This window comes from Notechis scutatus, chromosome 2, assembly GCF_049901735.1.
Source record: "Notechis scutatus isolate UNSWTSFEM ecotype Mainland chromosome 2, rNotScu1.2, whole genome shotgun sequence".
NCBI classification, from domain to species: domain Eukaryota; kingdom Metazoa; phylum Chordata; class Lepidosauria; order Squamata; family Elapidae; genus Notechis; species Notechis scutatus.
This window is the reverse complement of record NC_142010.1, coordinates 14,466,825-14,492,226: the sequence shown is the minus strand read 5'-3', so window position 1 is coordinate 14,492,226 and position 25,402 is coordinate 14,466,825. Positions and strand designations below refer to the sequence as shown.

The window sequence follows — 25,402 nt, the reverse complement described above, 5'->3', positions numbered from 1 at the left end:
GGACAAAAGCAAAGTCATTTTAGGTCTTTTTCTTTTGAACCCTTTAAATGTGAAATTATCCCATTTAATGGCTGGAGAAGGAAAGTGCACAAAAGTCCCAAACACCCCATTGTGGCCGAGCGAGGGTGGGTTCCCACATGAGGGGATCTGCGCTCTGATTGATTGCTGCAGGTGGAAAGGGGGCGTTTCCTTTTTCCCCACCTTTTTCTTCTCTGGGCTGCTTGAGATTTACCTCAGGATGTTCTTGACTGTCTTCTCTGCTGGGAATGTTAAATACATTTATATTGATATAAAACTACAAGTTTGTGTCTGTGTATCTCATTTCTTTTGGGCAGCAGCTGCGCGATTCCCCCACATTCAATCTCTTCAGTTGCACCTGCCAGTTGTGGGTTTCTATTTTACCCCATGAAAGTGTTGGAAGAAAAATCAGGTCCAGGTCCAAGAAAGGAAGAAAATGGAGGCTGCTTAAGAAAGGAGGTTGATTGACGGGCAGAACCAAGAACAGCCTACAGAGCTGGAAGGGTCCTGGGAGGTCTTCTAGTTCAGCCCCCTGCTCAGGCAGGAGAACCTCCAGCATTCCAGATAAGGGGCTGCCTGGTCTCTTCTTCAGGACCTCCAGTGACGGAGCACCCACAACTTCTGGTGGCAAGGAGTCCCACTGTCTGATTGTCCTCCCTGTCAGGAAGTTTCTCTCCAATTCTCTGTCGCTTCTTCTCTCCCTGGAGAGTTTCCCTCGTTGCTTCTCATCTTCTGGGGCTTCGGAGGGGAGCTTGGCCCCCTCTCTCTCTTCTGGGGCAGCCCCCCAAATACTCTCCTGGGGCAGCCGGGAAAGGAGCCGGGCGAGCCAAGGATTTTCGGGCCATTTTTGCCGTGTTTGGTGATCCGGAGGCTCCTTTTGGGGGCGTTTCATCCTCTGAGGAGGCGGTCAGAGCTGAAACCATGGCTTTCCGGGGTTCCCTTCAGGAAAGACCCTTCTCTCCATCCCAATCCCCTCCGTCCCCTCTTTCCCCTCTGACCGGCTCTCTTGGGGTTACTCCATGAAGGAGAAGGAGGGCGTTGGGGGCAGAGAGCAAAAATAAAAGTGGGAGAGGGGATTCCTTCAGTCTTGGGGAGCTGCAGCTCCAGGGGGGTCAGGGCAGGCCCTGCGGGAACCCTCCATTTTCTTTGCTCTCTTCATGATTCTCAGCTAGACTTTCCTCTGTGGGCATGGAGGGGTGGACTAGATGTCCGTTTGGGTTCCTAAACTGTCTCCGGGGGGGCCTTTCTGCAGCCCCATCCTGGCAGCCAAAAAAGGGGCACGCGGAGGCCGCCCGTATCCCGCAGCGTCCCGAATGAAACCCTGTCCTGCGGATCCCGAAGCTGCTTGAGCGGAGACAATGAGGACGAGAAGAACACGGGGCTGGTTGGTTGTGGGGGAGGGGGAATCCTGGTGGCTCCTGCTTGGCTACCTTGGCTGAAGCACGAATTGCGCTCTCTCTCATACACACAGACACACACACACACATACACCAGAGTTTGGAGAGCCTGCCTCCCTCCCTCTCTCTCTCTCCCTCTCTCTCTGTCCCTTCCTCCCTCTCTCTTCCTCCCCCTCCCTCCCTCTCTTTCTCTCTCTGCCTCACTGTGGCAGCAGTTGCGCTTTAGTACCTGGCTGGTGGGTGCTCAGGTAAACCAGTGCAGGGTGTGGGGGGCAGCTCTGCAGCTCACCACCTTGCTTCGTGTCCACCATACCAGTGTGTTGCTCAGCCTCCTGCCCAGTTAGAAGAGGCAAGCAAGGAGAAGTGCCGAAGAACAGAGAAGATCGAAGCGAGGCCGGGGTGTGTGGGGAAGACGAAGCAAGGCCGGTCTGCAGTAAGAGCTTCTGCGACAAGTCGGGCTTCAACCTCCACCAGTTCATTCACTCCAAGGACAAGCCCCACAAGTGCCCAACCTGTGGCAAGACTTTCATCTGACGCTCGCAGCTGACCTCCCATGAGGGAATCCACACGAGCAAGAGGCCCTTCCACTGCCCCAAGTGCGGGAAGAGCTTCAACCACAGCTCCAACCTCATATTCCACTGGAGGATCCACACAGGGGAGAAGCCACACAGCTTCCCCAAGTGCAGGAAGAGCTTTTACGAGAATCAGCACCTCCTGCGGCACCAGGAGTCATACGGCGGAGAAGCCCTTCTCTTGCACCAAGTGTGACAAGACCTTCAGCCAGAAGAGGAACCTGGTGAGACACCAAAAGCTCCATGGAGGACCAACATTGCCTCCATCCTCACAGTGGACAAAGAGGTTCCATAACGAGCAGCAGCCTAAGAGGCACCTGGCCACTCACGAGAAGGAACGAGGACCCTTCATGTCCTGGAGTGTTGAGGTTGCATCTGACAGAGTCCTGGTCCTGCTTCCCTGCCGAGAATTCCCACATGAAGATCAGTCTGTCATAATTTCTCAGATTGAGTGACCAGATATTATTGCTCCATTAGTCTTCGATACGACTTCTCCTTTTTAAAAATCTCTTGCCAGATAGAGCAGGGGTTGGGCAAGAAGACTTCTGATGTCCCTTCCAGCTCCATTCTGATTGATTGATTGATCAGGTTGTGCCTTAATTCTGTACTTATGGTCCTGGCACATTTGGCTGACAGCAGTGCTGAGCATGGTTCTGCTGGCAACCCAGATGGAGACGTAAGAAGATTCATGATGCAGAGATCAAGAACTTTCCTATGTTTAAATTCTTTCGCACTCCATATCTGTATCACTCAGGGTGGTGTACAACACTTACAATTGGTATCAATGCTAGAAAGGTGAAAAATGCACTTTTTTAAAAATTGTGAAACAGCCAAAGGAAGACACAAAATCTTCTGAAAGACATGTTGACAAGAGGTTGTGCAATTAGGCACAACTCACTTAATGACTGTCTTGCTTAGCAATGGAAATTCTGCACCCAATCATGGCCATATGTCAAGGTCCACCTGTACTGTGCTACTGTCCTGCACAGAGATGTGACCTCCATCAGCACAGTACAGGTGGACCTCGAATTTCCGTTGCTAAGCAGATCAATGAAGCCTCCAGTTGAAGGGAAAGGAAATTGCAAAACTGGGAGGTTCAACCTTTCCGATAACCGTCTCATTCTGCAAGGGTCACACAAACTCCCCGGGGAAGTGCAAATGCAGAGAAAATATTTTGCTTCCCCAGAGCAGGTCGCCACCTTCCGTTTGTAAGCAAAACAGGCTGGTGTCTCTCCCGCAATGTGACCTAGGCAGATATTCCTTGAGACAGCACACTAGGTGGATCCTGACAAGACGGTCTCCATGCAAGGGTTGGCGTTCTGTCGAGCTTCTCATCTTGGAGACTCAGCGCCACACCCAGAGTCACCCCAAGGAAATAGGCCAGGAGTTTGGAGATGGGGTCAAGCTGGCCACACCCACCCAATCAGTCATCTACACCCTCCTGGTCGTTATCCACACACATCCGTCAATCACAGAAACTGAGTTTGACAGAGATGCTGCCATCCTCAGGTAGCGATTGGGTTGGGGAACTGCCAATCAGTGTAGCACGACGAGGACCCACCTTCCGCTTATATATACCAGTGCCAGCCTGGCTATGGTTAGAGGGTGTGGGGTGGGGTGGGGTGGGTGAGGTGAGGTGAAAGGGTAGGAATTATCAGATAAGGATTATTATTATTAGGGGGAATCCTTGTCAAATAACGAGATAAAAGCTAATTTGATTCCTGGCTGGGAGCTTAACTCGGCTGTTCCCCACCTTCTACCTCTTTGGCCTGCTTCAAGCTGATAATAATATCACATTTTACCAACTTTAAAGTTACCTCATATGCTGTGTATGTACTGTAATGCCATATCTGACCTTTATAAAGTTACCTGCTTTTTGTTTTTACCTCAGGTTACCTCAGAATAGAGTGGGGAAAGATGATTTGAGGAGGCAGAATAATACTGAATTCTTTCCTGAGGTAAAATTGGCCCGAAAATTGACCTAGGCGCCCAGAAACGCGGAAGAAACGGGCGGGAAAGGGACGGATGCCCCATGAGGAGAATCGCCCGTACCGAGTCGGGATGAGGGACGAACCACCGGGGTAAAAGGCCTTTTATTTCAGATTTTAGTCGGTTTCTCAGGCTGGGCAGATGACAGCAGACCGTTTGGGCCGCCATTTTGACTTTTTTGACCGCCCAGAGGTGTAGAAGATTCCGGCATAGCCTTCATTACGGGAACGGCGGCGCCGAGAAGCAGCACTACGGGAGGCCTTTTATTCGCGCGCGCTGCCGCGTTCAGAAAATTCGAGAGGTGGGGGCGAGAGGCCCTCGGGAGGCTGACGGGGAATTCTGGGAGTTGAAGTCTCGGAAAGCGGCTGTTGGGGGCAAAAGCCAAAAGTCAGCGCACGGGATTGGCGGAGGGCGGGGCTCAGGGTTGTTCCGCCCCGCCCCATCGCCAAGTAGGGTCGCTGTGCGCGCTCGTGCGGCCGGAGCGGTTTTGGGGCCGCGCGGCATCATCGGCGATGGCGACTCCGGGGTGACGGCGGCGGAGGTTTCCCGGAGCGGCTGGCCGAGGTGGCGGCTCTGCTGGCGGAGCGGGTGTCAGAGCCGGTGCGAGCGCGTTGGCGCTGGGAGGTCCACCTGGGCCCGCCGAACCTGCAGCAGTTCGGGCGCAGCTGAGCGAGGCCCGCCGAGGCAGGGACGCCCTGCTGGCCCGGGACGCGGCGCTCTCTGAGGCGGAGCAGCAGCGGCTCCAGGGCTTCCTGAGGCTGGAGATGGCGCTGCTCCGCTGGTTCCAGTCACGCGGCGAGCGCGAGGCGCCCTGGCAGGCCCGGCGGAGAAAGCCCGGCGGCGGTACGGTTGGAGCGGCCGCGCCTGTCGCGGGCGGCGAGGGGTCTGTGGCGCCGTCGGCCCTGGCCGAGGAGGAGGCGGCGGTGCCGCCGAGCGAGGACAAAGAGCCGCCGGTGGTGGCCGAGCCAGCAGCCGCAGCCGCGCCCACCACTTCGGCGGAGAAGGTGACGGCTCTGCGGGAGGCGCTCCTGGGCGTGACGGCGGAGCTGGAGGCGGCCGAGGGCCAGAGGCGGCCGGTGCGCGCCGCGCGGAAGCTGGAAGGGGCCCTGGCGGCGTTCCTGGAAGAGCGGCTGTGGGAGAGCCTGCGGGAGTTGGGCCGGGCGGTTCGGAAGGAAGGGTGCGCCCGGGCTCGGCAGCTGCTGGCCCTGCGGGTGGCGCTGGAGGCAGCTGGAGAGGCCGCCCCGGCCTTGCTTCTTTCCCCGTCCGGAGACAGGATCGGGCCCTCGGGGAGCCCGGTGCGAATCCTACCTCCTCCCTCCTCGCCCAGCTTCTCTCCTGCTGGGCTTTCGCCAGGCTCACCCTCCCCTCTCCCCCGTTCGCATAGAGAGGGCGGCTGGGGAGCATGGGACCCGAGAAGAGCCCACCCCCCTCACCCGGGACATGTCTGGATATTCCACCCCCGTCCCGACTGTCCCGCATCCTCTCCGCCTCTTGCGGCGCCTCAGGGGTTGAGGAGAGCGAGTGCGGCGTCCTAGAGAGACACGGCTCAGTAATGTCACTTTCTTTCCCGCCTCCTCTGGGAAGGGAACCGTGACGTTCGCCCTCCAGTGGCCCAATGGGGAAGCGTCTGGAGGAGAGAAGAGAAACCTTTGTGGAAATCCCTGAGATGTTGGAAGATGCCACCATGTCTCCCCTCGTCCTTCTTTTCCTCAGACCAGATACACCCAGTTCCAGCAACCGTTTTTTTTTAAATAGAATAGAATAGAATACTTTATTGGACAAGTGTGATTGGACACACAAAGAATTTGACTTGGTGTAAATACTCTCAGTATACATAAAGGAAAAGATACATTCGTCAAGAATCATAAGGTACGACACTTAATGATAGTCATAGGGTACAATAAGCAATCAAATCATACTAGGAAACAGTCAATATAAATCGTAAGTATACAAGCGACAAAGTTACAGTCCTACAATCACAAGTGGGAGGGGATGGGTGATCAGGAGTGAAAAGATTAACAGTAATAGTAGTACAGATTTTATAAATATTTGGACAGTGTTGAGGGAATTATTTGTTTAGCAGAGTGATGGCTTTTGGGAAAAAACTGTTCTTGTGTCTAGTTCTGGTGTGCAGTGATTTGTAACATTGTTTTGAGGGAAGGAGTTGAAAGAGTTTATGTCCAGGATGTGAAGGGTCTGTAAATATTTTCACAGCCCTCTTTTTGACTCGTGCAGTATACAGGTCCTCGATTGAAGGCAGGTTGGTAGCAATTGTTTTTTCTGCAGTCCTAATTATCATCTGAAGTGTGTGTCTATCCTGATGGGTTGCAGAACCAAACCAGGCAGTTATAGAGGTGCAGATGATAGACTCAATCATTCCTCTGTAGAACTGGATCAGCAGCTCCTTGGGCAGTTTGAGCTTTCTGAGTTGGCGCAGAAAGAACATTCTTTGTTGTGCTTTTTTGATGACTTTTTTGATGTTAGGTGTTCATTTTAGGTCATGTGATATAATAGAACCTAGAAATTTGAAGGTCTCTACTGTTGATACTGTGCTGTCCAGTATTGTAAGAGGTGGTAGTATGGGAGGGTTTCTTCTAAAGTCTACCACCATTTCTACAGTTTTGAGTGTGTTCAGTTCCAGATTGTTCCGTTACACCAAGAGGCAAGTTGTATAACCTCCTGTCTGTATGTGGATTCGTCGGTTGTCTCGAATGAGACCAATCACTGTTGTGTCATTAGCAAATCTTTTAGCCTCCATCTTTGTTGCTCTTCTCTGCTCTTTTACTACAGCCTTAAGATCTTATTTATTTATTTATTATATAAAACACAAAGAAAAATAGAAATAAGAAATTAAGGGAAGGAGAAAGAGGGGAAAAGAAAGACTGAGGTACAAGAGAGAAAAAAAGTGGGGGGGGGATGCTGATTTCTTTTTAGCAGAGTGCAAGATTTTAAAAAAAGAAACCATTCCAGCCTGACAATTCAATCTAATGGACAAAAGCAAAGTCATTTTGGGTCTTTTTGTTTTGAACACTTTAAATGTGAAAATATCCCATTTTTTGGCTGGAGAAGGAAAGCGCACAAAGGTCCCAAACAACCCAAACAACCCGTTGTGGCTGAGGGAGGGTGGATTCCCACCTCTGATTGGTTGCTGCGGGTGAAAGGGGGCGTTTCCCTTTTTCCCCACTTTTTTTTTTCCTCTGGGCTGTTTGAGATTTACCTCAGGATATGCCTGACTCGTCTTTCAAGGAGGCGAATCGCCTTTTTCTCTGACTTTTGAGCTGGGAGGGGCCAGAACGAGCTGAAGCACCAATACGATTTATCCCTGCTGCAGCGTCATCAGTCTCCGGGCAGAGTCCTTTGTGACTCCACTTGAAGGAGGAGAGCGTTGGGAGGCAGAGAACGAAGCTGAAAGTGGGAGAGGGATTCCTTCAGTCTTGGGGGGCCGCTCAAGGGGGTTCAGGGCAGGCCCAGAAGGGACCCTCCACTTTCTTTGCTCTCTTCAGGATTCTCATCTAGACTTTCCTCTGTGGGCATGGAGGGGTGGACTAGATGTCCGTTCAGGTCACTAGGTCTCCCGGTCAGGAAGTGAAACTCCTTGGTCAGTTTCCTTGCCTTCTTTCTCCTGCTGCCTTCTGGAGCTTTGGAAGAGTAGCTTGACAGGGCCCCTCCACACTCTTTCCCCCTCTCTTCCCCCTCCCATTCAGATCAACAACTGCCTTTCTTGAACCAAAAACCGACCTTCCATTTGCGGTGGGTCAGAAAACCCTACAGCACTGGGGGTGAAACTGACCCTCCGGCAGCCCCTTTGCCAGGAAGGGAGCCAAAGGTTGGGGGAGGGGCACTCCCACTGGATGTGTGTGTGGGGGGGGCAAAAGGAATCCCACACTCCCTTCCAGGGCTGGCATGAACCCCCCACTTGAGCCGCAGCCCCCCAAGACTGAAACGATCCCCCTCCCACTTTCTCTGCTTCTCTTTCTGCGCTGAACTATCTCCTCTTGCGGGTGAAGTCCGGGGAGACTCTGCCCGGAGACCGATGACGCTGCAGAAGGGAGGAATCCCATTGGTCCTTCTGCTCCTTCTGGCAACTCCCAATTCTGAAATCTGAGGAAAACGCCCCCCCTCCAAGACCACCCCCCCCACCCTCACCCCCGATTCCACCTCTTCCTCCTCTCTCTTTGGGGGCGCTTATGGGGGGCATCCATGGGCTCTTCCGGGGTCCCCCTGATGCTGCTGGGGTGGGCGCTGGGGCGGATCCCCGGAAGTGAAGGGGGGAAGGAGACCCCTGGTAAGGAGGGGGCTGGGCAGGGTGCAGGAGAGGAGCTGGGAGGGCCCATCAAGTCTCCTGGACGGCAAGGGGGAAGAAAGGGGCTGAGACCCCCGTAATAGGGAAAGAGGTAGAAGCAAGAGAGGCGGGAGCCTAAGAAGCCTTGATCTCCACGTGGTCTCCGCTCCCTCCCTCGCCTCACTTCGCCCAGGGGGACAAAGAGGGATTGCTGTCTTCCCTTCCTGGTGACTCTAGAGGGGAGGGGAGGTCGCGGGAAGGTGGCCGAACTGAGATGAGACGCAGTCGGACCCCCATCGCCCCCCCACCGGTGACTGGGTAGGAGTGGAACCTTCTGGGCTCCGATGTAGACCCGGATCCAGAGCCCCCAAAGCCCATTGCCTGCAAAGAGGAACTAGGCGGAAAGTGAAAAACAGTGATTTTCAGACCTGAAGCCACAAATGCCACCAAAAACATAAGAAAAAGGATTTGTTGCAGCTTCAAAAACTTCTAGTTTTTTCCCTTGAGGCTGTGAAGGTCAGGCAGGATTTGAGCCTCGATCCCTTTGGGGGGGGGGTGAATTTGGGGAGGAGACCAAAACTCCCCTTCCCCATAATCCCCCATTGCCTGATCAGGACTTGGAGGGGAGCCACAGGGGAGAACTGATGAATAGGTGGGGGGAGTTCTGAGTTGCTCTCCTCAATTTGCCTCCCAGATCTATCCCTCTTGTGAAGGGGGTGGAGACCCTCCTTTTCAGGTGGTCTTCTGGGACTGATTTTGGGGGCGGGGAGAGAAGTCTGAATCTAGCACAGATCAAAGAAGGGCTGACGATTAGGGGGAGGGGAAAAGTTGGGGGTAACCAGAGGAGGTGGGGGTTGAGGGGAGGGAGGGGCTGGGAGACGCCAGAAGAATCCGTCTGGATGTCTTATTGTTCACCCTTCCCATATCCCCCCCAAAGGGAAGAGAGAGAGACGGAGGTATAAGATATTTGTCTTTATGTATATTACATTTTCTTGTCTGAAATGGTCTGAAGGGATTCCTGCCCAAGGTGGGGGTTGGATTACATGACCTCCAAGGTCCCTTCCGTTGTTCTGTTCTATGATATCTCCCCTACAAGTAGATACTGGACGGCTTACAGGTTATGATCGAAAATGAAATATGTTGAAATCTAATATAATATATTTAAGTCTCTCCACCCTCCCTCCCTCCCTCCGTCCTGCCGGTTTCGTAGAAAGGGACACGGTCGGTCCCCCTGGGAGGGGAAAGGGGACCGGGGCGAAACCTCCGAGGGGATCCAGCCTGGAAGGGCTTTCAGGGAGGCAGTCGAACTCCCCGTTTTTCCGGGGCGGCCTAAGGGCTCCTCCTGCCTCGGGCGGCAGGCACAGAGAAGCGGCAGCACCGTCCTGGTAGTTGCAGTCCTGCTAGTCACTCTGAGGTGAAAGGCCCAGAAACTCCTCCTCCTCCCTCGGTTTCCTCGCCCACTTCCCCTCCTCTGTGCAGGAGCCTCCCGGCATCCCTCCCTCCTTACCCCGGGAGCCATTCTGGGGGCTCCTCCGATCTCTGTGCAGCCCTCAGGGCGGCAGTTCCTGAGGGAGGAGAGTTCAGATCCCCCCACCCCGACAGGCTTTTTCCCTCCATCTCCACCGAAGGTTCCTGGGGAGAAAGGAGAGGAAGGTGGAGAAAGAGCCGCCTCAAAAATCCTTGCCAGGGAGCCACGGAGAGGAGCCTTTCCCGCTACTCCCAAGCCCATCACCCTGCCCTCTCCCTTCCCCCTCCCATACGCTCCTGTTTCCTGCCCTTCTACCTTCCAAGTCCACCAGGGGGCACCCTCCGCCAAGGGAAGGGAACTCCAGGCACTACCCCCATTAGGCCACTGGAGGGCGAACATCACGGCTGCCTTCCCAGAGGGGGCGGCGAAGGAAGTCACATCGCTGAGCCTTGCCTCTCTAGCATGCCGCACTCGCTCTCCTCAACCCCTGGGGCGCCACAGGAGGCGGAGAGGCTGCAGGAGAGTCTTGCAGGGAGACATTCAGAGGTGCCCCAGGTGAAGGGTGGGGCTCTTCTGGATCCCATGCGCCACAGCTGCCCTCTCCATGCCAAGTGAGGGGAGGGCGGAACTGGCGGAGGTCCAGCAGGAGAGGAGAGAAGCCAGGTGAGGAGTAGGAGGCAGGATTCGCACTGGGCTCCACGAGGGCCCATTCCTTTCTAAGGAGGGGGACAGAAGCTGGGGGGGAGGCCTCTTCAGCTCCCTCCTTCCCGGCCCTGCTCAGGGGACCCTGGGCCCTGCTCTGGGAGGAGCCGCTTGGGGCTGGGGGCAGGTTGGGGAAGGAGGTCCAGGGGCGGAATCCCCCTTTCTGATCCTGGGTGTTGGTTTTTCTTTCCCTCCCAGATCCAGAACCTGTGCACCATTGGCTGCCTTTGCAAGCCAGGATTTCCCCTGCAGGGGAAGCAGGGAAGGAAAGAAGAGAGCGGAAGGACCGGCAAGGATCCATCCTGCAGCCCCAGAAATGGTCCCATAAAGGAAGAGGCCCCTGGAGACCCCGCAGAGTCCCTGAAGCCCTATGGAGATGCTCTGCCGGAGAGAGGAAGGATGGAGACACCCCCTTTGGCCAAGGAGGGGAGTGGAAAAGGCCCCATGGTTCTTCAGTCTGGGAGATGTGGGGAGAGCTGGACCAGAACTGGGCAGAAGGTCCTGCAGGAGGGAACCATCCTCCCTTCAGAAGTTCCACCCTGGACCTCCATCCAATACCGGGAGGCTGAAGGTCCCCGAGGACTTTGCAGCCGACTCCATGACTTGTGCAGGCGATGGCTGAGCCCAGGAAAGCACAGCAAAGCCCGGATTCTGGACCTGGTGGTTCTGGAGCGGCTCCTGGCTCTCCTGCCCCCAGAGATGGAGGGCTGGGTGCGGGAATGTGGAGCAGAGACCAGTTCCCAGGCGGTGGCCCTGGCGGAAGGCTTCCTCCTGAGCCAGGCGGAGGAGCAGAAGGAGCAGCTCCAGTGGCAGGTGGGAGACTTTAGGGAGCTCGGAAGGGAATAAATAGAGAGAGTGTTTGAATGCTTCACCCCTCCTTCCCAAACTTCCCCATGTTCATAATTCATGGCAATTCTCCAGTTCTGGTAGGATATTGTTCCATCGTTTTCTCACTCAGCCACATGGATGAATATTGGGGGCTTTGAGGTTGTGTTCCAAATATAAGAATCCACTTTATGTCTTGTGACGTACATTAATTCTGCTTCTTCCTTCCTTCCTCCTATTTGAAGTGCTGTACTATGGAGATCAGAGATCCTGAGGGAAAGAAGAACCCATCAAATTCCCCTCAGGAGCTATTTTTCAGGAGGATCCCTTGGGAAGATCCAAGTCAGGACACCTCAGGAGGTAATGGAATAGCCCCTAATTCCCCATCTCTCTTCCCTTCGCTCTCTCTTCTCTCCTATAGAATACCTCCTCCTATTTTGTTAATTATACATTTTGAAATTGTTTATTCCTTACAGAGAAACAAAGAATGAAGCTTTCTGGTTTTTATGAGGGAAATGAAACAGCGGTTGAACTTCCAAATCAAGTAAGAAAGGGAATGATATTAGATTTCTATTCTCCCTTCAGCAAGTGAGTGCTCTCTCCTCTATTCCCCCCTTGTTTGGCCTGGATTATTTTTGTGTTCTTCCACAACATGGAGAGCAGAATAGCAGGTTCAAGTTGCTGTCGGCCAGCATAGCTTCCTCTGGTTATCTTGCTCTGCTAGATACTCCTGTATCTTGGAGTTTACAAGAAGCAATTTCTTAAAAGTCCTTCAAGAAATAGGAATAAACGTATCACAGTGGCAGGAACTGCTAGAGACCCTCTTTTTTTTGGCAATTCTTTGACTTTGAATTGTGCAAGGCTAATGAAAAATAAATACATTGCCACATTTCCACTTTTAAAAACCCTCATTTACAACCTGTAGTTCAAAAATTGCAAATTGTATTAAAAAATAAACCAGACTATTAAAATCCAAAGGGAGTGGCCGTGTTGAGCATGTAATCACGGTACTTTGGGCTACAAAATAACTTCCAATCCTCTGATTTACACCTCCATTAGGAGATCAAACATTCCCGCTTTGCAAAGGGTGAGAAATGACTTTCCCAAGGAATTTATTCTTCTTTGTTTTCTTCCTTTCAGTCAATGGCTCAGACTACTATGTCAATCAATGATAGACAGAGCGATAGATCAGTTGATTCAGAAGTTGGATTACTTTGCTGAAAGGCACTGAAGGTTTTGCAGAATCAATGAACTTGACAAAACTTCCCCAAATATGTCTCTAGTGAAATCAATTTTCAGATTTGCCCATTTTCTCACCTAAATTTAGAACTTGTGTGACGCACAGCCATTTAACAGTGCATATCTTAGCTTTGGGAACAATGGAATGGAATAACAGAGTTGTTAGGGATCTTGGGGGTCTTCTAGTCCAACCCCCTGCTCAGACAGGAAGCCCTATAACATTTCCCATAAATGGCTGTCCAGTTTCTTCATCAACACCTCCAGTGTTGGAGCACCCACAATTTCTGGAGGGAAGTCATTCCACTGATTAATTGTTCCCACTGTCAGGAAATTTCTCTTGACTTGTAGGTTGGTTCCCTCCTTGAATAGTTTCCATCTGTTGCTTCTTGGAACTCTGCTATCATGTCTCCCCTAGTCCTCCTTTTCATGAAACTAGACCTACCTAATTCTAGCAACCGTTCTTTATGTTTTTGCGTCCAGTTTATAATAATTGTTGTTGCTCTTCTCTGCACTCTTTCTAGAGTCTCAAGATGTTTTTTTACATCTGGCAACCAAAATTGGATGCAATATTCCAAGTGTGGTCTTACCAAGGCATTATAAAGTGGTAGTAACACTTCATGTTATCTTGATTCTATAGCCTATGTTTCTGTTGGGTCTTTTTCTGGGCAACTGAAGCATAGTGCTGACTCTCATTAAAGTCGTTGTCCACTAGGACTCCAAGATCCCAGTGCATTTGGTTTTTCTTTTGTTATCTTCTGGAGTGTTGGTATTCCTATCAATTTAGTCTTCTCTGCAAATTTGATGAGTTCCCCTTCTCTTGTCTAAATCAATGATGAAGATGAACAGATCTTTCAAATCCTCCTGTTCTGTTCTTTTTTTCCGTGTTCAGGAGGGTCTGGTGTCCTTCGAGGAGGTGGCTGTGTATTTCTCTGAGGAGGAATGGTCTCAGCTGGATCCTGACCAGAAAGCGCTGCATTCGGAAGTCATGCTTGAAAACCATAGGAACGTGGTCTCTCTGGGTAAGAGTTTTCTAGTCCCCAATCAGGAAGTAATCATGTAAACTCATCAAGGAGAGAAGCAAGTTAGAACTAAGGAGAAATTTCCTGACAGTTAGTACAATTAATCAGTAGAACAACTTGACTCCAGAAGTTGTGAATGCTCCCACTGAAAATTTTTAAGATGTTGGATAACCATTTGTCTGAAGTGGTGTAGGTTTCCTGTCTAAGCAGGGGGTTGAAGACCTCCAAGGTCCCTTCTATTATTCTATTCTATTTCTTAACTGAAAACTGATTCTGGGTGAGATTTTTCATATTTGGAGATAATTGTAAAGAAAAATATATTTTCTAGATATTTTCAAAGCTTTCTTGACTCATGAATATAGAAATCATCATGTCTATATCACACCCCTGTAGACATGCAAACATACAACCTAATGGAATTTCAGAGAAATTCAGAAGGAAATTCACATGACTTTTTACAGTTTGATCTTTTTCTCTAACATCATTTTAATTTCCCTTTTGCTTTGAAGGTAATAATGGGCAGGAGAATCAAGATTCCTGTGAACTGTTCCAAGTGATCAGTGCTAAAGATGGAACGGAGAAGTTTGGAATTCGAATGGAATTCGAAAACCACAAGAGAAACCAGTCAAAGAATTGGAATCAGGAAAACTCACCTTCCAGTGATGCTCCAATGCAAGACTTTCTAGCCCAAGAAGAGAAAATAAGGAAAAAATATATTGGAAAAAGTGTGAAGCTAATCAAAGCTAAAGTACAAGTAAATGAAAACTACTTACCCCAAAACAGAGGAGAAGGTGCTATAAGAAGTCACAACAGACAAAATTACAATGGGACATTCATTCGTTCTCTTGGGAATAACTTCCTTACATCTCAAAAAGTGACTGACACAAAAGAGAAGCCTTATAAATGTTCGGAATGTGGAAAATGTTTTAGAACAAGCAGGGAAATTACTTTCCATATAAGGATCCACTCAAGAGAGAAACTATATAAATGCATGAAATGTGGAAAGACCTTTGCTCAAAGTAGTCATCTTATTTTCCATAATATGATACACACAGGAGAGAAACCGTATAAATGCATTGAGTGTGGAAAGACCTTTGCTCAGGACAGTGGTCTTAAAAGGCACAAGAAGATCCACACAGGAGAGAAGCCATTTAAATGCGTGGAGTGTGGAAAGTCCTTTGTTCAGGACAGTGATCTTAAAAGGCACATAAAGATCCACACAGGAGAGAAGCCGTTTAAATGCATGGAGTGTGGAAAGACATTTACATTTGGTGGTTGCCTTACAAGTCACGAAAAGATCCACTCAGGAGAGAAACCATTTAAATGCATGGAGTGTGGAAAGTCCTTTGCTCAAAGAGGTAATCTTATTTCCCATAAGATGATCCACTCAGGAGAGAAACCATATAAATGCATGGAGTGTGGAAAGACCTTTGCTCGAAGAAGCACTCTTACTTCCCATAAGATGATCCACACAGGGGAGAAACCATATGAATGCATGGAGTGTGGAAAAACCTTTGCTCAGAGCAGTAGCCTTAGAAGCCACAAAAAGCTCCATACAGGAGAGAAGCCATTTAAATGTGTGGAGTGTGGAAAGACCTTTGCTCTGAGCAGTGGACTTATTTCCCATGAAAGGATCCACTCATGAGAGAAGCCATTTAAATGCACGGAATGTGGAAAGTTCTTTGCTCATAGATATAAACTTATTTCCCAAAATATGATCCACATGAAAGAAGCCATATAAATGTATGGGATTTGGAAAGACCTTTGCTCATAGATGAAATGTTATTTCCCATTAGAAATTAGGTGAAGAGATATTATTGTTATGTAGGAATTAAATACAAAGAGGGTTGACAGTTAGAAACATGTTGATATAATTAACAGAAATATAAATAAGCTAATACAAGAAATGAGTTAAAATTATTTTGTTACACTATTGTTATTATTACTAGTATATATGTTGATATTTGTTTTTTCTTTTTCTTTTTTGTAAATGATATGCCCTGACAATACACTGTATTCAAAGTGTTTATGAATAAAAACATATACTCCAATAAAATAAAATGTATGGAATGTGGAAAGAGTTTTGCTCAGAATGGTCATGTTCTCATTAAAGGATCCACGCTCGCGAGAAAGTTTATAGCAATAGCAATCCTTATATACCACTCCACAATGCTTTACCACAGGGGTCCCCAACCGCCGTCCGCGGACCGGTACCGGCCGCGGAACAAGCCTTACCGGGCCGCTGGTTGCTGGCGCCGCCATCTTTTTGGTAAAAAAGCAATTTTTCGTCAAAAAGAGATGGCGCGCTAGCGTTGGTGAGCTTTTCCGGTAGAAAGCCATTTCTACCGAAAAAGCTCACCAGAAGCCGTTGCGCCGCCATTTTTTTATGAAAATCACTTCCGTGACGCCACCGGAAGTGATTTTTCGTCAAAAAGATGGCGGCGCCAGCTGACGCCGGAACCGGGCTCGCTGGCGCTTCAGTTGACGCCGGAACCGGGCCGCAAGGCCGTCAAAAGGTTGGGGATCCCTGCTTTACCACATTCTCTGAGCAGATTGCAAAGTCAGCTTATTGTCCCCAGCAATCTGAAAAAAAGTACAGTATATACATTCTTAGACGGCTTGAAATAGTGGCCAGATAATAAGATAACAGATGAACAGAGTTGGGAGGACCGTGGAGGTCATCTAGTCCAACCCCTGTTGGAGTTCTCAGCGGAAAGGAGCGGGAAGCGGAGGATAAACGGCCCAAACTTTACTCTGGGATTTTCATCGGGGGCCGTTTTGGGAGGAAAAGGGGGTCCTCCTGACCCGCAGAAGGAAAGGGGGGTTGAGCAAGGGAGACGGGTGTTTCAAGGAAACCACCCCCCCCCCAAAGCGTTTTGGGGGGTGTCTGTGGGTGACCCCCGACTTCTTCTCATTACCTCTCCCCACATTGTCATCCAGTACAGCGGCTCTTCCTACAGTAGGATCTACCCATGAAATGAACACTTGTTTGTTTGGAGCCTGAGTCAGAGGAGGAATGTGTGTCGAGGGGGAGGGTTTTTCTTTGACTTTTGAGCTGGGAGGGGCCAGAACGAGCTAAATACCAATGGGAATTCTCCCAGCTTGAAGCGTCATCGGTCACCAGGCACATCCTTTATGACTTCACCTGAAGTGGGAGGAGGGTGTTCAGGGACAGAAGGAAGCTGAAAGTGGGAGGGGGGATCCCTTCAGTCTTGGGGGGGCTGCAACTCAAGGGGGGGTTCATGGCAGGCCCCTCCACTTTCTTCGGCCTCTTCACGATTCTCAGCGACACTTTCATCCGTATGCATGGAGAGATGGACTAGATGTCCGCTTAGGTTCCCAAATTCCCCCCCCCAGCCTGTTCCCTCTCGGAAAGGGGCCTCCGGGCTCTTTTTAGCTAACTTGGGGGAGGGGAAGGGTCCGTGAAAGGGGGATTGGGTGGGGAGGTCCTTGGTCCCCTTCCCCATCCCCCAGAATGGATATAAGGTCCCCTCTTGCTTGACTTTCAAAGCCTCAAATTTGAGATTCAGAAGAAAAAGTTAAGTTTCTGAAGCTGCCAAAATTCTTTTTCTTATATACTGTATTTTGGTGGCATTTGTGGATTCTGGGCTGAAAATGCCTCAGTTTCTCTCTTTCGGTTTCCGCCTCCTTCCTCTTTGAATGGAAGAAACTTTGGGGGGGACGAAGTGATTCGGGCCTTGAAGCCTCTCTTGCCCTCGATCTCCTTCCCAAAGTCTCTCCTGGGGGTCCCAGCCCCTTCCTTCCCCCTCCACCCCCACAGCATCCCTGGGTCCCTCCCAGCCCCTCCTTCCCGGGCGTCTCCTCCCCCCCTTCGCTTCCAGGGATCCCCGACAGCGCCGCCCCCATCAACAGCTGGAGGAGCCCAGCCGAGCCAATGGGTGCTGCTCCAAAAGCGCTCCCCCCAGGAATGGGGAGACCTGGATGTTTCCTGCCCCAGAAGCGAAATTGGTGGGTCTGGACTGAGTGGGAGATGAAGAGTTTGGAGAGTGAAGGTTCCTCCTCCCGACTTGTGGGTCGTTTCCCCCCAAGGTTTCGGTCCCACCTGGGTAGCATCTTCAAGCGGAGTGGAGGGGAAAGGGTTAAAAAAGAGCTTCCTTCGCTCAAAGTCAGGGAGGAGAGTAGCCAGAAGAAGCAGAACCAATCAGAATCCGCCATTATGCAGCATCATCAGTCTCCGGGCAAGGTCTCTCTTACTTTCACCCACTGGAGGAGACAGTTCCAAGCTGAGACAGAAAAGAAGAGCCCAGAATTACAGAATTGGAAGGGACCTGGGAGGTCTTCTAGTCCAACCCCCTGCTCAGGCAGGAGACCCTATCCCATTCCCGCCAAATGTTTCTCCTGTCTCCTTTTGGAAGCCTCCAGTGATGGAGCAGCCACAACGTCTGGTGGCAACTTCTCTTCCACTGGTTCATTGCTCTCACTGTCAAAAGAGATTTATTTCTCCTTAGTTCCAGGTTGCTTCTCTCCTTGCTTAGTTCCCATCCATCGTTTCTCGTCCTGCCTTCTGGGGCTTTGGAGAACAGGTGGGCCCCTCTTCTTTGGGGGCAGCCCCCCAGATGTTAGAAGACTGCTCTCATGCCACCCCCCAGTCCTTCTCTCCACGAGGCAAACCATACCTGATTCCCGCAACCGTTCTTCATACATCTTAAGCTCCAACTCTCTAATCATCATTATTGCTCTTCTCTGCCCTCTTTTTAATCTAGTCCGACCCGCTGGCCGAGGCAGGAGCTCTTGTCCCACCCCGGACAAACGGCCGTCCAGCCTCTTCTGGGAGACCTGTGAGATCCCAAGTGAGCGAGGGAGATCCCCAGGGTGGGAAGGGGACTCGGGTCATCTTCTCCTCCAGGAAGGGTCGCAAGTGGAGTTTCCCCCCACCCAGAGCCCAGCCAAGACCCCCGATCCCCGCTTCTCTTCCGGCCCAAGCCCAGAATTCAGGGAGGTTCCCCCGTCTGAGCAGCAACTCTTCCTCAGTCCCCCTCCCCAATTCAAGGACAAAGGACCCTCGCCATCGTTGTTCCTCACCTGTACATTTTGAGGGCGTTTTTGTCCACAACTCCCTCCAACTTTCGTATGTGTATTCGTACAAAATGTCTTTTAAACAAAATATTGTTTCCAAATAAACTCAGCTTTGCCTTGATTTGAAATAAACATTGAACATTCCAATAAACAAACAAACTAATTCCCTGTCGTGCCAGAAGATTAAAAAAAAAAAAAACTGGCTGAAACTCAGTCTTGTAAAAGGATTGAAGCGCAATAAATCTTACAAACATTTTATATTATGAAGGAGACAGATTCTTAATTCCTGCCGTTTGCTGTTTGCCAGGGAATTTTGACTGCAAGGATTGTGGGAGGGAGAGGATTTTATTTACAGGGAGAGAAATCAGACCCGGGATTCCGTCCTAAGAATCCACCCTCTGAGATGAACTTCCTTCTTCTGGAGGGGGGGTTGAAGGACGTATTTTGCTGAAAGAAGAAAAAATATTCTTATCCATGGGAAGATGTATCAGAAGATCTGAGCAGATTTTCTTCCTTGTAAATTATTTCAATATCATTTTAAGGTGGGTGGATTGCTGGATGGACAGATAAAAGATTAAACCACAGAATAAATTTATAATTTATAAGATAATGGAATTTTAATAGTAATTCTTGGACAATAATAATCCAAACAGTACTATTAAGTATAGGGCTATAACATTAACCATTCAAGTCTGAAAAACTGGACATTCTGTGTCTTATGTTTCACTACATCTATAGAAAACATTTTTTTCTAGTCTTTGGGAGAGATTCAAGTTCCAGTGAGTTAAGCAAAGGCGGGTGAAACAGATCCTGAATTCCGGATTCTGTGTGAAAAGCTTTGGGGGTCCAGAGGTGGCCTGGATCCTTTCCAGGGATGGGGGGGGGGCTGGAAGGCTCAAACTCCCCCAGGCCCAGCACCAGCCTCAGCAGGCCAGAGCCGGGTCCCCCCCGCAGCTGAAGGAGGCGGCAGAGTCCGCATCTGCCCCCCAGTTGTGTATCTGGACACAGTCGCACAAGGTCAGGCCCAGATCCAGGCAGCCTCTGTGGGGCATCCATTGCCTGCCTGACCCAGGCAGAACCTCTGGGCTCCTTTCCTGCTTCCCCCTCCCCAAATATTGTGACCGTCAACTCATAAACAGTTTATATAGCCGTTTTATAGTTGTCATGTGGGCTTGGTGGGCTTGGCTGGAGGGAAGGAGGAGAAGGAGGCACATGAGAGACACAGGAGGGACCAGAACCCAGGAGAACAAGTTGGTTACTTCAGGTGCTACATGGGACTGACCAGGTCCAGAGCCCTGGCCACTCTCTGGTTCCAGGACATGCCAAGCATTGCCAGGGCCATGCCAAGATTCTTGCTGAGGGGGGGATTTGGGGTTTTTTGAAGGAAGACACCCCCCCATCAGACCAGGCTCTGACTGCAGCTGGCTGACCTTCCAGCTGAAGAAACTGGCGATTTCTGGGGAAGGAGGTAGGGAGGGGTCAGGGCTCCTAGATGGCAGCTTCTGCCCAGGATAGGGGTGGCAGGGAGGGTGGAAGGAATGGGGGGGATCTTGGAGAAAGGGAAGGTGGGGGCAGATGGAGGCTGAGAAGATCAGGCAGATCCCAGGATCACCGCAGAGCATTGGACAGGATCCCTCTTGATATCCTTCTTCACCAAATGCTCTAACTGGCAAAATTCTTACATGGAATGGGGTGGGTGGGTGTCCTGGGTGAGCCCCCTCAAGAAGGGCCTTAAAAGGTCCGCTCCAGAATTTTACAAGACATTACAGGAAAAGTTGAATCTTCCATTGTTAGAAGTTATGAAGTCATGTTGAAGAAGAGGATGCCCAAATCATGGTCATAAGCATATATTACACTTGTCCCAAAGGAGGACGCTGACCCACAGTAAATTAAGAACTATAGACCTATAAAATCTTCGCTTCAATATTGGCAGAAAGACTTTAAATATATATGAATAACTTTACTCACCCCGATCAAAAAGGGTTTTTGCCAAAGAGACAAATTAAAAATAACATGAGAATAATTCTGGACACTTTGGAATACTATGAGGCACATCCTGAAAAACAAATGGCTTTGATATTTTTAGATGCACAGAAGACCTCTGATAATGTGAACTGGCGATTCATGTTATTACAGCTGAAGCAAGATGGGCTTTGGTAAGAAATTTATTCAAGCCATAGAAGCTATATATCATAAACAGCAAAGGTAATTATAGATGGGGAATTGACAAATTTTATTGACATAAGGAAAGGGACAAGACAAGGTTGCCCACTGTCACCTCTGTTGTTTAACACTTTAGAAGTGTTAAATATTGTAGCGCCTCTACTGTCATTCGTAAGTGTGAACGACGACTCATAATTTCGGGACTGGGTCTCAATACTTGGGGGAGGGCTGGTCGTACCTTGGAATGGTTGCTAGTGAACTGTCGTAACTCGGGGATTACCTATACCCCAGGATGCTCTGAGTCACACTGGATGAGGCCTTTGTTCTTGAATTGGATTGGGAGAGTGATTTCCATGGCCTGAGCATGAAAAGTTCTGTTCTTACACAATTCGAGGAGGTTTCAGAGGAAAAATGACAACACAATCCTCTCACACGACCTCCAAAGGACACATAAAAGCAAACCTCGTTCTTTTCAGCCTCCCATAGATAAGTTCAAATAGAAATGGGAAAAAAGACAGAGAAGAAATGGCACAGAAAGCATCTAAGCAAAGAGACATTGACTCTTTCCTTCCTTGGAGCACGAGAAGGCCAGATCCTTTCCTTCTCCCTCCCAGGAGATGATATCTGATTAGTGATTTTTAAATTAAAAAACCTAACTATAATCTGTCTTCTTGAACCCTCTGATTGGGGATTAGAAAACTCTTACCCAGAGAGACCACGTTCCTATGGTTTTCAAGCATGACTTCCGAATGCAGCGCTTTCTGGTCAGGATCCAGCTGAGACCATTCCTCCTCAGAGAAATACACAGCCACCTCCTCGAAGGACACAAGACCCTCCTGAATGCAGAAAAAAAGAACAGGAGGATTCACAAGATCTGTTCATCTTCATTGATTTAGACAAGAGGATAGAAGGGGAACTCATCAAATTTGCAGACAAGACCAAATTGATAGGAAATACCAACACTCCAGAAGATAAGCTCGAGATATAGAAGGATCAACAGATTGGGCCCCATCTAACAAAATGAAATCAACAGTGAGAAATGTAAGGTTCTACATTTAGGAAAGGAAAACCAAATGCACTGGCATAGAATAGCGGATAGCTGGCTCAAGTGTAGTAAGTGCAACAGGGATCTTGGAGTCCTAGTGGACAACCACTTAAACATGAGTCAGTACTATCCTACAGGTGCCAAAAAAAATACCCTCCAACAGAATCATAGGCTGCATTAAGAGGGATAGAATCAAGATGACATGAAGTGTTAGGACCACTTTATAAGGCCTTGGTAAGGCCACACTTAGAATATTGCATCCAGTTTTGGTTGCCAGATGTAAAAAAAGATCTTGAGACTCTAGAAAGAGTGTAGAGAAGAGCAACAAAAATTATTAGTGGACTGGAGGCTAAAACATATAAAGAACGGTGCCTGGAATTGGGGATGTCTAATTTCATGAAAAGAAGGACTAGGGCGTAACATGATAGCAGAGTTCCAAGAAGCAATGGATGGAAACTATTCAAGGAGAGAACCAACCTACAAGCCAAGAGAAATTTCCTGACAATTAATTGGGAACAATTAATCAGTGGAATGACTTTCCTCCAGAAATTGTGGGTGCTCAAACACTGGAGGTGTTGATGAAGAAATTGGACAGCCATTTATCTGAAATATTATAGGGCTTCCTGTATGAGCAGGGGGTTGGACTAGAAGACCTCCAAGATCCCTACCAACTCTGTTATTCCATTCCATTGTTCCCAAATTCCCAAAGCAGAGATATGCACGAAGTTAAATAGCTGTGTGACACACAAGTTCTAATTTTAGGTGAGACAATGGGTAAATCTGCAAATTGCTCTCACTGAAGAAATATTCGGGGACGTTTTATCAAGTTCATTGATTCTGCAAAACCTTCAGTAAAGTAATTTCGATACCATCGACCATGGGATTCTCCTGGGGCAGCTTCAGGGGATGGAAGTGGGAGGCCTTGTGCTATCTTGGTTCACTTCCTTCCTCTGTGGCTGCTCTCAGTCAGTGTTGATAGGAGGGGAGAGATCCAACCCTCGCTCACTGCTTTACAGGGTCCGCAGGGCTTGGTACTCTCTCCGCTCCTGTTCAACATTTATATGAAGCCGCTGGATGAGATCATCCCTCACCACGGACTGAGGTATCACCAATATGCTGATGATACTCAGCTGTATGTCTCGGCCCGCTGCTGAGTTAAGTGATGCCGTGTCCTCCCTCTCGCAGTGCCTGGAGGCTGTTAGGGGCTGGATGGGGACCAACGGGGTGAAACTAAACCCTTGCAAGACCAAATGGCTCTGGGTTTGGGGTTCGTTGGCTCAGGTAGAATTGCCACCTTTAGTCTTGGATGGGGTGGCACTACCCCCAACAGACCCTGTGTGTAATCTAGGGGTTTTTCTGGACTCACGACTCCTATTTGAAGAGCAGGTGGCGGTCGTGGCCGGGAGGAACTTTGCGCATCTGCGGGTTGTGCACCAGTTACGCCCTTTCCTGGACCAACAGTCCCTATGCACAGTCACTCATGTCCTAGTCACTATATAATTATATTTTGTTTCCAGTTTTAACCTGTAAGCCACCTAGAATCATACATACTGTATATACACACCCACGCACACACACTTAAATCACCTAGGAGGGGAGATATAGAACAGAACAACGGAAGGGACCCTGGAGGTCATCTAGTCCAATCCCCTACCCAGGCAGGAATCCCTCCAGACCGTTTCAGACAAGTTGGGCACCATAAAAAATGTAACATACATAAAGACAAATATCTTATGCCTCCGTGTCTCTCTCTTGGATATGGTGATATGGGGAACAATGAGGACATCCGGACGGATCCTTCTGGGGTCTCCCAGCCCCTCCCTCCCCTCAACCCCCATCTCCTCTGGTTACCCCCAACTTTTCCCTTCCCCCTAATCTTCAGCCGTTCTAGGATATGTGGTAAATTCAGGCTTCTCTCCTGCCCCCCCCAAAAATGCAGCCCCCCCCCAAAGAGGGTTAGATCTCCCCCTCTCAGGTCTTCATCGGGCGGTGGTGGATTAGGTGATGGGGGAGTCCTGGTCTGTCCCCAAATTCAGGGACCTAAACGGACATCTAGTCTACCCCTCCTTGCCCAAAGAGGAAAGTCTAGTTGAGACGCGTGAAGAGAGCAAAGAAAGAGGAGAGTCCCCGCAGAGCCTGAACACCCCCACTTGAGGTGCAGCCCCCCAAGACTGAAAGCATCCCCCTCCCACTTTCAGCTCCGTTCTCTGCCCCGAACGCTCTCCTCCTTCAGCTGAAGTCACAAAGGACCCTACCCGGAGACTGATGACGCTGCAGTCGGGAGAATTCCCATTGGTGCTTCAGCTCGTCCTGGACCCTCCCAGCTCAAAAGTCCGAGAAAAACGTTTCCTCCTCTTCGAGTCGACACGCATCTCTCCTCTCTCTCTCTCACACACACACACACGTGTGTTCATTAAATGTGTAGATTGTGCCTTAGGAAGAGCTGCTGCACTGGATGACAAGTGGGAGAGGGGCAGACACCCCCCAATCCGAAAGAAAGCAAGCCTGGAAAACCCTCAGCTAAACCAGGGAGAGGCTCCGCTTCGCTTCGGGGGAGAAAAAGGTGATTCTCCTCCTTGAAAGACGCGTCAGGAAGAGACTGAATGTGCGGCAGTCGGGCAGCTGCTGCCCAAAGGAAGCGGGAGACATGGACACAAACTTACAGATTTATATCAACATAAATGTATTTAGCATTCGCAGCAGAGAAGACAGGAACATCCTGAGGTAAATCTCAAACAGCCCAGAGAAGAAAAGGCGGGAAATAGGGAAACGCCCCCTTTCCACCCTCAGCAACCAGTCAGAGCGCAGATCTCCTAAGGCGGAGCCCGCCCTCACTCTACCACAACGGGTGTTCGGGGCCTTTGTGCGCTTTCCTTCTCCAGCATTAAATTGGATGTTTTCACATTTAAAGTGTTCAAAAGAAAAAGACCCAAAATTAAAATCTTGCACTGTGCTAAAAAGAAGGCAACATCTTTTTCCCCCTTCTTTTTTTTTTGTACCTCAGACTTTCTTTTCCCCTCTATTTCTCCTTCCCTTAATTTCCTATTTCTATTTTTCTTTGTGATTTGTATAATAAATGAAGATATTGAGACTAGAAAGAGTGCAGAGAAGAACAACAAAGATGGAGGCTAAAATACATTTTAAAAATTGGTTGCTGGAACTGGGTGCGTCTGGTCTGAGGAAAAGAAGGAGGAGGGGAGACATGGTGGCATCTTCCAATATCTCAGGGATTTCCACAAAGATTTCTCTCTCCTCCTCTCTTCTCTCCTCTAAATAAATAAATATAGAAGGGACCTAATGAAAGAGGCGGAGGTTGAGTTGCACTTTATAGATAAGAAATAACCAAACTGCTGTAGAAATGCCACAGAAGAAAGACAAAAACCTCCTATAAGGCATTTGGGTTCATATAAAAGGGGGGAAAGAAGCACATATGTGGAAGCCTTTGTCTGAAGGGGAGCCATGGAGAGGTGCCTTCCCCCCTACTCCCAAACCCACCATCCCTCCGCTCTCCCTTCACCTTCCCATGCGCTCCTCTTTGCCCCCCTTTCTACCATCCTGGCTCTTTGCCCCAAATCCACCAGAGGACGCCCTCCGCCAAGGGGAACTCCATGCGTTTCCCCACTGGACCACTGGAGAGCAAACGTCA

General features: G+C 49.6%; 2 protein-coding genes and 1 pseudogene across 3 annotated transcripts in view; 2 read left to right on the top strand and 1 right to left on the bottom strand.

Annotated features, from left to right (window-relative positions):
• Positions 1-25,402, bottom strand: part of LOC113429654 (uncharacterized) — a 219,888-nt gene that overhangs the window by 137,421 nt on the left and 57,065 nt on the right. The window lies entirely within an intron of this gene.
• LOC113427353 (uncharacterized) overlaps positions 4,356-25,402 on the top strand; it is a 256,359-nt gene continuing 235,312 nt past the window's right edge. The window contains 4 exon segments of the mRNA XM_087953560.1: positions 4,356-5,052; positions 10,627-11,241; positions 11,499-11,613; positions 11,730-11,797. Of these exon segments, the coding sequence (XP_087809686.1) occupies positions 4,741-5,052; positions 10,627-11,241; positions 11,499-11,613; positions 11,730-11,797 (1,110 nt within the window). The 5' untranslated portion in view covers positions 4,356-4,740.
• On the top strand, positions 10,329-15,589 carry LOC148131807 (uncharacterized; annotated as a pseudogene). The gene is made up of 3 exons (XR_015747145.1): positions 10,329-10,389; positions 13,382-13,511; positions 14,021-15,589. The product of XR_015747145.1 is annotated as an uncharacterized LOC148131807 (transcript).